The sequence below is a fragment of the Lepidochelys olivacea genome (assembly GCF_965140295.1).
Source record: "Lepidochelys olivacea isolate rLepOli2 genome assembly, chromosome: 8".
Lineage (NCBI taxonomy): Eukaryota > Metazoa > Chordata > Testudines > Cheloniidae > Lepidochelys > Lepidochelys olivacea.
This window is the reverse complement of record NC_140418.1, coordinates 20,527,418-20,543,705: the sequence shown is the minus strand read 5'-3', so window position 1 is coordinate 20,543,705 and position 16,288 is coordinate 20,527,418. Positions and strand designations below refer to the sequence as shown.

Here is a 16,288-nt window from a genome sequence, read left to right as displayed (position 1 = left end):
ACCAGACATGCATGGACTAGGAAAAAAGATTGCTCATATTTATTATTTGATTGATCTGGCTAGAACAAGGTTCTTCAGGGTTGGGATATCTGGCATTGGTGGTGGCTGGTACGTGGAGCCCTTCTTTTCTTGGTCACTTGTATAAATCTGACCCAGGTGAGCAGGGAACTAAAGTAGTTTTCATCTGATGGCTCTTTTATATGTGAAATGAATTGCTGGTCTTAGTCCAGTTCCCAGTGACTAGGAGTGCACACAATACAAAAAACATAACACAATTGTCCGGTACCCTTGTTGGCAGTCTCCGCACAGAAGCCCAGAATTGATGGAGCATGGAAACTATGCTCTGACCTTTCCCCTAAAAAGATTCTTCAACGCAATGCTGAGCCACTTGTGCTGTGTCTGGTTTTGGGATACAAACGCCTCATGTGCCATCAGGCTGGTACACTTCACCAGCACTCAGTGTTTTGGGGTTTGGTTTTGTTTGTTTTGGGGCTTTGTTTGTTATAGACCAGGGAGCTGGATGGGAGTATTTTTCTAAAATGTGCCTTGTTAACTTGTCTTATTGTGCACAGGACAGAGAAATGGACTATCAGCAGAGCTCCAGAGACAACCTCCTTTCTATGGAGGACTGCAAAGATATTGAAAATCTAGAGTCTTTTGCAGATGTCCTGGATAATGAAGCTGCTTTCACCTCAAACTGGGAGCAGTGGGACACATACTGTGAAGACTTAACTAAGTACACCAAACTAACCAGCTGTGACATCTGGGGAACAAAAGAAGTGGATTACCTGGGCCTTGATGATTTCTCAAGCCCATACCAAGATGAAGAGGTGATAAGTAAAACTCCAACTCTAGCCCAGCTTAACAGTGAGGACTCTCAACCTGTGTCAGATTCACTTTATTACTCGGATTCACTCTTCAGTGTAAAACAAAACCCTTTAACTTCTCTGTTACCTGGGAAAAAAATCACAAGTAGAGCAGCAGCCCCTGTATGTTCCTCAAAGAACATTCAGGCTGAGGCACCTTTGTCAGACTATGTTCAAAAGGCAAGCAAGCCCACTTCAAGCACACAAATCATGAAGACCAATGTGTACAATAATGAGAAGGTGAACAGCCACGTTGAATGTAAAGACTATGTTAAAAAGGCAAAAGTAAAGATCAGTCCGTTACCACAGAGCAAACCAGTGTTGAGCCAGGCACATGCAGATGCGGCAAAGGAGAACACATGCTATTGTGGAGCTGTAGCAAAGAGACAAGAGAGGAAAGGGATAGATTCCCTTCAGAATCATAATACTCCTATTTTGCCTTTCAAAGAGACTCAGGAGCTGCTCCTCAGCCCACCCCAGGAATCTCCAGGGCTAGTTGTGGGGGAGAGCAGCCTTTCTGCCAGCACATCTGTCTCAGATCCTTCACAGAAGAAAGAAGAGCACAATTATTCTCTCTTTGTCACAGACAGTTTGTGTGAGCAGCCAACCAAAGGAGACCCTGAAGAGGATGAGGAGGATGAGGAAGATATTGAAGATGAGGACCATGATGAGGGGTTTGGCAGTGAGCACGAACTGTCTGAAAATGATGATGAGGAAGAAGATTATGAGGAAGACAAAGATGATGACATCAGTGATACTTTCTCTGAACCAGGTTTGTTAAATTTTGTGGTGTATTAGGAGGAGGGCAACTCTTTCTGCCAAGCAAGTATTGGGGGGAAATATGCTTTGGAATGATTTATAGATATAAATGGTAACACTTTACCCTTACATAGGACCTTCCATCCAAGGATTTCAAATGCAAACATGAAACCTCACAGCACCCATTAGATAGGTATTCTTCCCATTTCACAGAGAAGGTCAGGGTCCCACAGAGTCAGTAATAAAACCAGGAAGAGAATGTAGAATTCTTGACTCCCAGCTTACTGGACACAACTGCATCCCTTTCCTGGGCTGGGATGTGTTGAGTCAATCAATTGATAGTGGGATACACAGAGCCTTACGTCTCTGCAATAGGTTGTTCTTTTAGTATATCCAGAGAATTTTTATCCCCTGACAGTTGCCTGAGTAGCCCATGTGAAATCAGTTGATAGTCTGTCTAGATTCTACTGGACAATTGTCCATAATTCACAGATCAATCCTATAATTGTCCCTAATTGTCCCCCTGTTAGCAGTCTCAAAGACCAAGCATTCAATGGGACTGTGGAGACAGAACTCTTCTCTCATCTGCAAGTAGAAAACAGAGAACTAACCCTCATCTGGAAGGTGACAAGGCAGTAACTATTACTGTAATGATTAAATATAAGCAAAGAGGCCTATACTTAAGGGGCTTAGTTTTATTAGTGGGTATACACGTTTTACACAGCTTTCTAGCATAGAATAGTGATTAATAGCTTGTACAAACTCTTGACAATATGTAACTTTGGGGAAGAAACTCAAAAGGCAGTTAAAAAATTCCACTTTAAATCGGCAGTCTCAGTCAAGCATGTTTGTAAGGAGGTCATGAGTAGACCTTGTATAAAACAATATATTGGGTATTCAATATGCTCTGTATTACTTCTGTGTGTACATTACAAGTCTTTATTAACATCCTCTAAGCTTTTCCTCATTGCTTCTGTAGGGAATCCTCTCAACTTATTCTTCTGAAGGTTTGAGTGGCTTCTGTTATGTTTTTGTGTGGTATGACTTGATTGCCATATGGTATAACTCCTGACCCATTATGCCACATTACCAGATTCCCATGTTTAATAATATGTAATCTTGAAAAGGATTTTTTTTTAATTGCTGGCATTTCAGTTAGTTGCATTGCATTAATTGCTCTTTTGAAAGTTTTTTCTGACCAGCAATCGCTTCCACCTTCTATTAAATACTACTACTCCTACACGTAGCAATAGCGTAACTAAGAAATAAAAAAGCCACTTGGCCTATAAAAGCTCACTGGAGCTTCAAGTAAATAATGAAGGTCATTTACTCCAAGCGTGGAACTAAAAGATTAAATCACCATTTTGTCTAATTATACCATACCAGGGTTTTGTGTTGCTTTTTTTTTTTCTAATCGAGCATGGAGCTTTGGCTATGCCAAAGTGTATCCCTGCCTAAATACACCTAGATGGGATGGAGGGAGTGATGAAACAAGCATAGAGCAGGAAGACTTTTCATTCTGTTACACTGAAACTAAAGGTAGAGAGTTAAATTTGACACAGTGGTGCATTTCACTGAAAGGACAAAGAACATACTGTTTTTATTGACCCCTATCATGTATATTTTCTACTTTTGATTCCCCTTTCTTTCCTCCTCTCCCCCTCCCCCATTTCTGTGGGTTTATGAAACACTGACTCATCTGAACCTATGAGAAACTAATAATCTGCGTGCTCCTTCATTATCCATAGTTTAATGGACATCCTAAAAGTGGATAGCCAATCTCTATTGAGCAATGTTGTTTTGAGGTCTTCTCCTCCTCACCTAGTCTTTGTGGAGACACATCTTATGTGCAAATGCATCTGCAACCGAAAAGACGAATAATCTAGTAAATAAATGAAATTACAGTTTGGACAGGGGTTGGGGACTGTCTATTTAACTACATTCTCCCTTTCTCAGGAGTTGCCTTACTGCCATGGAGGCAGGAGTGTAGCTAATGTATGGTAAGAGCATTAGGAGCCCAAACGTCAGCAAAGGTCAACTTTGCATGGGATTCCAGGTGGGTTGTCTAGGTTCTCTCGCACACTAGCTAATAGAGGACCAGCTGTTATAAAAACAGAATTCCTCTGTCTTTTCCATTATACAGGTAATAGAACGAGGGGGCACTAGTTTCTAAATTGATATATGTACCATTTCTGGGCATTCTAGGCTCTTCTTTCCTATGATACTGAGAATTGATGCAGCACCGTTCCCTCCTTCCCATCTAGGAGTATTTAGGCTGGGATACACTTTGGTGTAGCCAAAGCTCCATGCTGGATTAGAATATTCAGTAGAATAAGAGGAGGCACTAGCTGGTTCATCTGAGGTCTAGCTGATAAATTGCTTAGACTGGGAACTGCTGATTTAGTAAGATGTCAGGGTGGATTGAAATTTAACTTTCAATCGTGATATAAATCGGCAAGCAGAAAACATTTAATCTTGATTTGTATTTTACTCAGTTATTTTTCTAAAGAAAGGTTGATACTTATTAGTTGCAGATCAGCATTTTTAATGGTTACTTACCAGTTAAATATAGCCATTACACTAAATTTAATAAATCCTTTGGATAACCAGGAGCATAACTATACGTATGTTAAGTTATACAATTGCTTAAATAAATAAATTTTTTTATTCAATGTCTTAATTATTACATTTTGTTATGTTAGAAAACAGTGAATGACACATTTATTATTTACTAGATTAATATTTTATTCATGATTTGTGTCCAGCTGCATTTGGATCGAAATAGGAATTCAACTAAAATGCCCCAAAATGCACAATATTTTTATTAGTTAAATAAAAAACTGCCTAAAATGTGCTAGGTACATAAGAAAGATTTATCAAAACATGTTTTGATATTTCAAACTGATTTAGTAAATAAAGGAAGTATTATCTGTAGTTAGTGAATTGAACTGATTTTCTTATCACTGTGTTCTTCAAGTTTTAGAACTAGTAGATCTCATTCAACTCCAACTCCGTTTCTTGACTTTTAATGAATTAGTCATTGAACTGACATAGTTGAACAAACTGAAATTAAAAAAATATTCTCTCTGAACCTGCAGAAGCTACTACTGGTATCAAATTCTGGGTTAGCACTTCAAATTAAATTTGAAGTAAGTTTATTTTTAAAGTATGGTTAAAATACTTTTTTTGAAGTCACCCTTTTTTATTCACCCTGCAAAGTTTCTCAAGCTCCAAAATGTTCTTGCCAGAAAACCAGGTCTAGAAGGATTTTTACAGACTTTTATACTCCTTTTTCAAATCTCTGAACCCTAATAATACTGGATAGTTACAGGGAAACAAAATGGGGTAGGTCACAGAGTGCATTTTAAATCCTAAACAAGAGTGCGAGAGTCTTTCCTTATCCTTAGCATGAATAGTGTGTGCTTTTTGGGATTAGGGTGACAGCTCATCCACTGTTCAGGAAAAATGTACCAGGTGCATATCTGGGTTTTTTTGTTTGTGGACTCTTTGTTTTAGTTGGTTTTTACAATGCAGAATTGATGGTTAAGAGATCATGTTCTCTGACTTAGACACTGACTTTGTGTGACATTGGGTAAGTCACTTAACTTATCCGTACTTCAGTTTCTGTCTTCATAAAATATTCTTCTACCTCAATATGGTGTTAGGCTAAATATTCTGTCTTTCTAAAATATTCTTCTACCTCAATATGTAAGGCTAAATCACTTAATATTTGCAAAGCTCTTTGAGACCCTCTGAGGCAGAGGTTTTCAAATGGTGGGGTGTACCCTCCTAGGGGGAAATGGAGAAACTAAACTGATACTAAACTGGGAGGAGTGGTAGATACGCTGGAGGGGAGGGATAGGATACAGAAGGACCTAGACCAATTGGAAGATTGGGCCAAAAGGAATCTGATGAGGTTCAATAAGGATAAGTGCAGGGTCCTGCACTTAGGACGGAAGAACCCAATGCACAGCTACAGACTAGGGACCGAATGGCTAGGCAGCAGTTCTGCAGAAAAGGACCTAGGGGTGACAGTGGACGAGAAGCTGGATATGAGTCAGCAGTGTGCCCTTGTTGCCAAGAAGGCCAATGGCATTTTGGGATGTATAAGTAGGGGCATAGCGAGCAGATCGAGGGACGTGATCGTTCCCCTCTATTCGACATTGGTGAGGCCTCATCTGGAGTACTGTGTCCAGTTTTGGGCCCCACACTTCAAGAAGGATGTGGATAAATTGGAGAGAGTCCAGCGAAGGGCAACAAAAATGATTAGGGGACTGGAACACATGAGTTATGAGGAGAGGCTGAGGGAGCTGGGATTGTTTAGCCTGCAGAAGAGAAGAATGAGGGGGGATTTGATAGCTGCTTTCAACTACCTGAAAGGGGGTTCCAAAGAGGATGGCTCTAGACTGTTCTCAATGGTAGCAGATGACAGAACGAGGAGTAATGGTCTCAAGTTGCAGTGGGGGAGGTTTAGATTGGATATTAGGAAAAACTTTTTCACTAAGAGGGTGGTGAAACACTGGAATGCGTTACCTAGGGAGGTGGTAGAATCTCCTTCCTTAGAGGTTTTTAAGGTCAGGCTTGACAAAGCCCTGGCTGGGATGATTTAACTGGGAATTGGTCCTGCTTTGAGCAGGGGGTTGGACTAGATGACCTTCTGGGGTCCCTTCCAACCCTGATATTCTATGATTCTATGATTAAACGTTTGGGGGGTAAGTGATGACACCAGCCCCGTGTGTCAGGGCTTGGGGAAGGAGCTCCACCTCCACCCCGTGACTCACCTCAGCAGGCCACCCTGTGGGTCAGTGTCAACATCTGCTGCAGCTGAGTCAAATTCTGCTCATGGCAGCCTCCTTACCCGGCACTGGCTCCACCCCCACAGACCATCTTACGTGCTTTTCCCCTACCCTGAAAACCTGGGATGGGAGGGGCAGGTATTGTGTCTATTTCTGTCTGGGTAGTGGGGACAACCAAAAATTGTAACTCAAAAGGGGGCTCAGCTCAAAAAGGTTGAAAACTGCTGATTTGAGGAAAGATGCTTCTCTTGATTATCGCAGGTAGCTGATTGGATGTGGACTCCCTGAATGTAGCAAAGAATGCATTTGGTAGGATTGATCATATTCTTAACTTTCAGTACCCATTTATTTTTCTAGACCAGCAGTTCTCAAACTTCAGCAACCTGAGGACCACCATTTTGATTTAAAATTTGTCATGGATCCCCAAGCCCTCCACTCAGCCCCAGGCCCCACCTCTACTCCACCCCTTCCCCCAAGGCCCAACCTCTGCCCTTGCTCTTCCCTGTCTTTCTGCCTCTTTCCCCTCCCTCCCAGTGCTTCCTGTACACTGCTGAACAGCTGTTCCATGGCATGCAGGAGGCACTGGGAGGGAGGGGGGAGGAGTTGATTAGCGGGGCTGGCAACCCCGGACATGACTCACAGACCCCCTGGAGTACCCTCAGAGACCCCAGTTTGAGAAACCCTGTACTAGTCTGTAAACTGGGGTGGGCAAACTTTTTGGCCTGAGGGCCACATCGAGTTTCCAAAATTGTATGGAGAGCTGGTTAGGGGAGGCTGTGCCTCCCCGTCCACCACCCCCTGTCCCTTGACCGCCCCTGGACCCGCCACCCTTGACTCCCACTCCCCCCCCCCCCGGCCGCCCCATCCAACCCCTCCTCTCATTCCTGTCTGCCCAACCCCCCCTTCTCCCTGTCCCCTGACCACCCCTGAAACCCCTGCCCCATCCAACCCCCCTCTCCTTCCTGACTGGCCCCCCAGGACCCCTGCCCCCATTCAACACCTCTTTCTCACCCTGTGACTTCCCTGCCCCCTATCCACACCCCTGCCCCTGACTACCACCCCAAACTCCCATGCCCTCTATCCAACCCCCCCCCCCACTCCCTGCCCCCTTCCCGCGCTGCCTGGAGCACCGCTGGCTGAAGGCGCTACAGCTGTGCCGCCCAGAGCACCGAGACAGGCAGCCACGCCACTGCGCAGCATAGAGCACCGGGTCAGGCCATGGCTCGGCAGCTGCGCTGCCTGGCAAGAGCTCACTGCCCAGAACATTGCGACAGCAGCACAGTGAGCTGAGGCTGCAGGGGAGAGGAAACAGCAGAGAAGGGGCCGGGATCTAGCCTACCGGGCTAAGAGCTCAGGGGCCAGGCAGGAGGGATGCAGTCCGCAGGCCGTACTTTGCCCACGTCTGCTTTAAACTGAGGGCACTTGCCTTGATAGCTGCCCCTCTGGAATGACTTGATCTAGGCAGGGTCAAAATCAAACTAGATAATTTTCTCTCTTCTCTTCCCTTCCCAATGGCCCCAATACATCGTTTTGTAAAGCAACTCTTGAAAAGAATGGGTCCAACTAACTAAAAACTAATAACCCATCTGTTTACAGAATGCCCTGAATGTCTAATATCTACCCAGCCATTTCATTATCTGGAGAATCTATGTTTGGTAACTTTTCTGTTTTCCTTGTGTCTTGGGACACTGCTCTAAAGAGGAACGGCTCATTAATCTAAACTTCAGATTTGAAATATCCTTGGAATTACAGTGTGAATTTTGTTATGTATTTTGATGGTCCTGTAAGTCTTTTCAGTTTTGTTTTGTACAGTATAAAGTTCTATTAATTTAGAATGTCCAAAGGTGCCCAAAGAGTCAGAGATGTAGACATGACCCAGTCACTTGTGTAAAATTATAGTATTAAGCAAGGTAGGGTTTGGTTTATAGCAGTGTCAGCCTGCTTAGTACCCTGAAAAACACATCATTAAAAATCCTTTTAACTTTTTTGTTAAAGATATAGAAAAGAAGGAAAAACAGTTAAAGCATTTCATATGAAAGCCTTATTTAATACTTTACATTTTAAAACAAATGTTATTAAACAGTAGGAAAAGGTGTACATGAAATACCTTCAGAAATGGAAGAGATTCCATCACTGGTCTGTCAAGCAACGTCTTTTACCTGTTCATTTTTCCCTCCCTCCTGTCCTTGACTATCTGTTAGAATTAAAGTCAGGATTATCTTTAAATTCTGTTAGGGTTAATTTGGTGACTATGACAGGCTTTCATTCCTCAGATGAGGGATTATCAGTGTTGGCTGATCCCACAACAGTGGGATTCATGAAGGGATTGAGAAGACTTTTTCTTTAGAGAACCCATTCCTATATGGGATTTAAATTTAGTACTTAAATGTCTTATGAAACACCCCTTCGAATCGCTCGCCAATTGTTGTTCCCTTCTTTACCTGTCTATGAAGGCTGCTTTCTTGGTGGCTATCACTTCTGCCTGAAGAGTTGGAGAAATGCAGACTTTAATTGCAGACACTCCCTTTATAGTTTTCAGAGTAGCAGCCGTGTTAGTCTGTATTCGCAAAAAGAAAAGGAGGACTTGTGGCACCTTAGAGACTAACCAATTTATTAGAGCATAAGCTTTCGTGAGCTACAGCTCACTTCCTCAGATGCAGTTTCCACGATATGCATCTGAGGAAGTGAGCTGTAGCTCACGAAAGCTTATGCTCTAATAAATTGGTTAGTCTCTAAGGTGCCACAAGTCCTCCTTCCCTTTATAGTGTTTTTCAGGGACAAAATTTCATTACATTCGCATCTTAAGTTTCTTTCTAAGGTGTTGGCTGAGTTTCACATCAACCAAGTCCTCCATCTCCCAAGTTTCTGCACCCCCCCACCCCCCTCCAAAGCTACATCAGACCAGGGAGGATGCTTCCTTCTGTACCTGGATATGAGGAGGGCATTAACCTTCTGTTTGGGCAGAACCAGATCATTTAAAGCATCTCCCAGGCTGTTTGTCTCATTTGGTGACAGGCCCAAAGGGTCCACAGTCTCCTCCCAGAGACTCTCAAGGAGGATTTCTGAGTAATGTTACTTCTTGTTATGAATTTGCCCATATACACCCTTCTCCTAAAGTGTGAGCCCATTCTGAAAGATCTCTATGTACCTTGGTGGCGTTACTTAGACTCCTAGAACGGTAGTGCTGGAAGGGACTTTGAGAAGTCATCAAGACCAGCTTCCTGTGCTGAGGCAGGACCAAGTAAACCTGGACCATCCTTGACCAGTATTTATCCAGTCTGTTTTTAAAAACTTCCAGAGATGGGGATTCCACAGCCTCCCTTGGAAGCCTATTCCAGAGCTTAAATGCCCTTATGGTTAGAACGTATTTTCAAATATCTAACCTAAATCTCCCTTGCTGCAGATTAAGCCCATTACTACTTGTCCTACCTTCAGTGGATCACAATCCTCTTTATAACAGCCCTTAACATATTTGAAGACTGTTAACAGATTCTCTTCTCCCCCCCTCCCCCTTTCTTTTCTCAGGACTAAACATGCCCAGTTTTTTCAACCTTTTCTCATAGGTCAGGTTTTCTCAATCTTTTTATCTTTTTTTTTGTTGCTCTCCTCTGGACTCTCTCCAGTTGTCCACATATTTCCTAAAGTGTGATGCCCAGAATTGGACATAGTCCTCCAGCTGAGGCCTCACCGGTGCTGAGTAAAGTGGGACAGTTATCTCCAGTGTCTTACATACAACGCTCCTGTTAGTATACTCCATAGTGATATTAGCCTTTTTCACAACTTTTTCACATTGCTGGATTTAGGGCAAGTGGCCTTAAACACATTCCCAAGGCTTGGACCTTGATACATACTTTTTCCAAGCATTATGCAATGCTTCATTCTTCTAGATCAGATGCTGCCCTTGGGATTGCAATCTTTTCTTCAGTGTTGGACTCGGCTCCAAAGCTCCCTCCTCTAATGAGGATACTGCTCAGAAGTCGCCTGAAATAGAATATCCATAGGGATACTATTTGAAGAAGGTGAGGTCACTCACCTTGTGCAGGAATTGGAGTTCTTTGAGATGTGTCCCCCCTATGGGTGCTTCACTATCCACTCTCCTCTTCCTCAGCTTGAGAGTTTCCTATATGGGACTTTGTGGTGAAGAAAGAACTGGGAGTGGTTTGCCTGTGCAGTCCTAAATATCTTCAGTGTGGGGCAGAAAGATGTGTAGGGTGCATGTGTGGATCAAACAGACATTGCTTCCAAAAATCTCCAACCAGAGTTACATGGGATGCATGTGCTCTTGAAGTGGAGCACTTGAACTCCAGTTCCTGCACAAGGTGAGTAACCTCTCCTTTTGAGGCAATAGGGTTTTGACAGCAATGCTTTCACGGTGTTATAATACACTGAATGCCATTATAGTTGGCTTTAGAAGGGAACAAACTTACCAAATCATCATGGGAGTTTACCAACCCAGGCATAAAATCTATATTCTTACATTTATTATGGCAACCATGGTGGAAAAAACCCTGATATTTAATTCACATCATCCTGTCTTCCAAAACGGAAAATAAGCATTAACTAACAAATAGAATCCCAATGCTTACCTACTCTCTTGGTGCATGAGAAAATTGAAGTGAGATTCTCTATCTGTGCAATAAAACCACTAACATGTTTACTTATTACTTCACATCATTCCATGTCCTGTTCCCAATTATCCATTTTTGTCTCTGCAATTTGTTTTTAAATAACATTCAATATTTTACTTTTAAAAAATTGTCCTACATAAAACTGCTGTGAAGAACTAAGTGGACAGAGAATAAAAGAGAGCTCTAAAATAATCCTATACCAGTGCTATAAAGTTGCAAAATGAAAACTGTCTATTCTGTAACCTGTTGGTATAGATATTAAAAACTGAGGTATACAAACGTATTTTTAAATATTTCATACAAACTGCATCCTAATTTAACTCTAAAGTGTCTTATCTTTTTGTAATTTGATTATTTATCTCTTCTCTTTTGTTATTAAAGAGGTGCAGACAAGGGATCAAAGTGAATGGATCTTGGCTCAAATTGTTTAGATGAGAGGTGGGGCTGGGGGCAGGTAGTGCTGAACAGACGGCCTCCTATACTGGAACTCTTTCTCTTCCATTGGTCTGACAAAGCTGGCTATCATGACTTTCGGGGCATGCTACAAGGGTGATCTTTTTTTCCCCAAGCTTTTGATGGTGTCAAAGTTTTGTTCTGGACTGACTTGATGGATTAGGATCTTGCTCTTTGTCCAACTTGCCCTTTAGGATGCTTTTTTGTTTTGTTTAAAATTCTACATTGCTGGGTAGACTCATTTAAGAAATGAGGGGGAACTAGAATGTTTTTGCTGAGAATTGAAGGAGAAAGTAATGAAGGAGGTGCAAGAAGGCTACCCAACACTACAAGAATTGCAGAGATGGCAGCTCTCACATTGTGTGGTGGTGAGATTGTGGGGGAAGAGGAGAGCTGGATCATCCGTGGTATCGGAGCATAGAGAGGTTTTGGATGCAGTGGGGACTTTCCCCAATTCAGAAGTCATTGTCCTATCACAGTTGCAGCTGCATCAATGGCTATACATCTATTGCTGGATTTATGGCAAATGCCCAAGTTGCATATAAGGTGAAAAACATGGTTCATTAGATAGTGTGGAGCAAGTCCATTGAGGCCTTTAACTAAGTCTTCTCACTTGTATTTTCTTGAATGCTTGGTTTGGTACCTGTAGACACATTAGAATATTTCCAACCTTGAGTTTATAAGCTGACTAATGCAATTTATTCCTCTAGGATATGAAAATGATTCAGTGGAAGACTTAAAAGAAAGTACTGCAGTATCTTGCCGAAAAAGAGGCAAACGAAGATACTTTTGGGAGTATAGTGAGCAACTGACACCATCACAACAAGAAAGAATGCTAAGGCCATCAGAGTGGAGTCGAGATACGTTACCAAGTAACATGTATCAGAAGAATGGGCTCCATCATGGTAAGAGTTGTTCTCCAGTAACCAGTTAGTGTCTTTGATGCTGTCATCTTCACATAACACTGCTGTCTCTGACTTCATGTAAGGGAGCTCTTGTTTTGCTACATGAGGAGGAATCACTGAAACAGTGTAATTTTTATTTAACTGTTTGGAATCTGTAGTGCATCCAGGCAAGAGGCAGTGCATATACATTAGTAACCTTCAATATACTTTCCCTCCAGAGGAAAATGGATGAATTGAGAATTGTAACTTCTGAAGTCTCTCAGTGAAAATACTGAATGTTCTAAAATCTGTGCAATACTGCTAATGTCACAAATTAGTAACAAACCTGATCTTTGCCCCTCAATACTGGGAGGCAGATCTAGTGTTGCTTGCAGTAGAGTTGACCAATATATGGTACTCAGATGCACTTTCATTCAAGTGTCAACTAAAGAATAGTCAACAAGGTAGAGGTCTGTCTTGCCTGGCTCCTCTTCACACACTCTTTCCACCCTTGTGTACTTGGAAGGGTTTTGGAATAATACCTATGAATACTTAAGTATCTTTTTGAATTTCTTTATTACACCCCCTTAGAACCTTAAAGTAATATTCTGTCTCTTTCCATTTGGTGAACATATATCATATTTCCATCCTGTGACTTTTTTTTTTTTTTTTTTTTTTTACAAGCCAACTTTCCTGTATTTTGGACATTATTGATGCTGTCAAGGACAAACAGTTTTGAGAACAGAGTTTGTTCTTCTGTCTTGTGCCCTCTGCTGGTAGGCAGTTCCCCACCTGGTCATAATTCTGAAGGGACTTGGACATTAATGAACTAAACAAACTTCCTTAATTGTATTGTTAACATCCTCTTGCGCTACTCAAATTGAAAACTTCCTCTGTCATTTTTAATACTGATAGTTTTCAAAGCCTTTGTTTATAAAAAGTAATGTTACTTGCTGTTCTGTTTGGGATGGAAATTTTTTGAATTCAGTTAATTCATTTCTGTTTATTTAAATGTGCAATATGTGATCTCTTTATCACTAACAAATATAATTATCTATACCGTGTATATACTCGTTCATAAGCCAATTTTTTTCGTAAAAAAGGGAAACATCAGAGAAGGGGGTCGGCTTATGAACGGGTATAGAGAAGGAGAGGTGGGACACGGCCCCTCCCTGCAACAGAGGGAGCAAGGAGAGGCAGTAGAGTCAGAAGGGATGCAGCAGGGCCAGAACCTCTCCACTTCTCGCCACACTGCTCTCCCTCCAGCTTCCAAAGCAGCTACAGCTCTGGGGCTGGCAGGCTTCAGCCACACCGCTCGGCCCCACCCACCAGAGCAGGCTGTGGCCATGCTGCCCGGTCTGGCCCGTTGAAGCAGGCTGCGGCCACGCTGCCTAGCCTGCCGGAGCAGCTCTAGCCAGGCCAGAGACCTCCTCCTCAGCCCTCGCCAGATAAGGTGGGAAGGGATGGAATGGGGAGAGTGTGGGGGTCCCGGGCTAGGGGTAGGGTCATGTGAGGGGTGATCATAGGGATTACTCCCCTGACCCTGAGCTTCTTCCCCCCCACCCCCCAAAAATTTTCCCCACCAGTTGCTGTCCCGGCCTGTCAGGGTAAGCAGCTAATGTGCCGGGACACTTTGTTTACTTCGGTTTACCTCTGTGCATGAGGACGCTTGAGGTAAAGAAACCATCTCAGCCCGCCAACGGCTTATCCTGATGGCCTGGGAGCCAAAGTTTGCCGACCCCAGAATTATAGGGTCGGCTTATGAATGGGTCTTAAAATTTTTTTCCGTTTTTACTTATCCATCTTGTGGGGGAGGGGTCAGTTTATAAATGAACCGTTTTATGATTGAGTATATACGGTATATTCCAGATTGGGATTTGCACTTCTGTTCACTTTTATCAGAAAGTCTTCAATACTTTCTTCAGAGGCATGATTTGGAGGGTTGTTTTGCAAGACCTCTGTACATAGAACTGCCCTTTAACTCAATCAATTCTGTATGCAGAAGGCTTGTAGAATTGAGCACTTTGTTAAATTCTGCAACTTTTGGATGGTAATGTATGTGAAAGGCCAGCTGGTGCCTCATGGCAAGCCATTTTAGTTATCAGTTCAGCTGGGAAATGTCTATGGGGAAAGTGTTTGCCAGTATCTTTGTTGTTTTAAGTAAAATAGTATCTTTCCTGTTTTAAATAATCTTCAGAAGGGAAATGTGCAGCAGAAACAGATACTCCTAAGGAATAAAGATCCTGATTTTTTCATGCACTTATCCTTAGTAAAACCAAACTGACTAAGAGAAACACAGGAGATATGTGAATTGCATAAGTTTTTAATACTCATTAGTATCAATAAAGAGATCTTCCTCAAAGATATCCACAAGGATTTGGCTAGTCTGTACATTGGTTATGCTTAGATCAGGGGCTCTCAAACAGAGGGTCGGGATCCCTCAGGGGATCACAAGGCTATTACATGGGGGGTCGTGAGCTGTCAGCCTCCACCCCAAACCCTGTTTTGCCTCCAGCATTTATAATGGTGTTAAATATATTAAAACTTGTTTTTAATTTATAGGGGGGGGGTCGCACTCAGAGGCTTGCTATGTGAAAGGGGTCACCAGTAAAAAAGTTTGAGAACCACTGGCTTAGATCAACCACTGGTCTTTTATTGTGATACCAACCCTTTACTCTCACTTCATGAAGAAAAGAAGATAACAGAGTAACGGATTGTTTTATTTCTTGGTGTGAATTTGATGATCATGCAAGTGAGATTAATGGAATGAGCTACAGTGGGAAGGTGTTATGAAATCTTGCTGTTTTGCCTCATCCCTGACTTGTAGCATCCACAGTTCAGGGAGCATCCTGAATCCCACCCATCGCTGCTCATGCATCTCAGTCGTAACCAATCAGTTATGCTTTTCTGGTTCTGGATGGATCGTCAATAGTGCCAAATTGTGTGGTGGTCCTGTTTTACATTGCAAAAGGTCACAGGAACTGACAGGTTGCACCCAGGTCTCCAGTGTTGAAAAAATAAGCCCAACCTACTCCCCAGATGCAGTTTAAGAATGTTTTTCAGATGTATATCTCTGTATTCTAACACCCCTCAACCCTGTTGTCTGTGTATTCAAATAGGAAAATATGCAGTAAAGAAGTCACGGAGGACTGATGTGGAAGACCTGACTCCTAACCCCAAAAAACTTCTCCAGATTGGCAATGAACTAAGGAAACTGAATAAGGTGATTAGTGACCTGACACCAGTCAGTGAACTTCCCTTAACTGCCAGACCGAGGTCAAGAAAAGAAAAGAACAAACTAGCTTCCAGGTAAACTTTAAATGGCTTTTACCTGTGTGAATTAATCCTATTTGGGATTATTCTAGACATGTGCTTTACAAATGAGACCTCTTTGAATTTCTTACTTAGAGAGAGGCTGCATCATCCTTGACAAGCATTGTAAGGTTAGTATTGCTTTAATCAAAAAAAAAAAAAATCCCCCAAACAACCAGGGCATCTGATTCACATTGAAAAATGCAAACTAGATTGTACTTTCTTCCCATTGGAAGCAGGCCTCGCTGATAGATTTTGGCACAGACCCTGAAAGCCACCCTGTTAAGTTAACAAACAGGAATCTGAGATTCTACAGGCACTGCTGCCATATTGCATTTCTTTGTGTGTATGAGTGATACCAAATACAAGCAGTGGTTGTAAAGACGATGTGGGAGCAGATAATAAGCCACAATCTCTAGCAGCACGGATGGAAGTTAACGATAATGAATGTTCTATAGTGATTAGAGGTATATTGACTCTCTCTCCTTTACAGGGCTTGCAGACTAAAGAAGAAAGCCCAGTATGAAGCCAATAAAGTGAAGCTATGGGGTCTCAACACAGAATATGGTAATTAACTTTTTTTCACTTAC

General features: G+C 42.3%; 1 protein-coding gene across 1 annotated transcript in view; it reads left to right on the top strand.

The window, feature by feature from the left end:
- The window catches only part of CREBRF (CREB3 regulatory factor), a 31,146-nt gene that overhangs the window by 13,947 nt on the left and 911 nt on the right, over positions 1-16,288 (top strand). The window contains exons 5-8 of the mRNA XM_084635675.1: positions 573-1,638; positions 12,213-12,407; positions 15,506-15,695; positions 16,192-16,265. Coding sequence (XP_084491801.1) covers positions 573-1,638; positions 12,213-12,407; positions 15,506-15,695; positions 16,192-16,265 — 1,525 coding nt within the window. The remainder of the gene's footprint in view (positions 1-572; positions 1,639-12,212; positions 12,408-15,505; positions 15,696-16,191; positions 16,266-16,288) is intronic.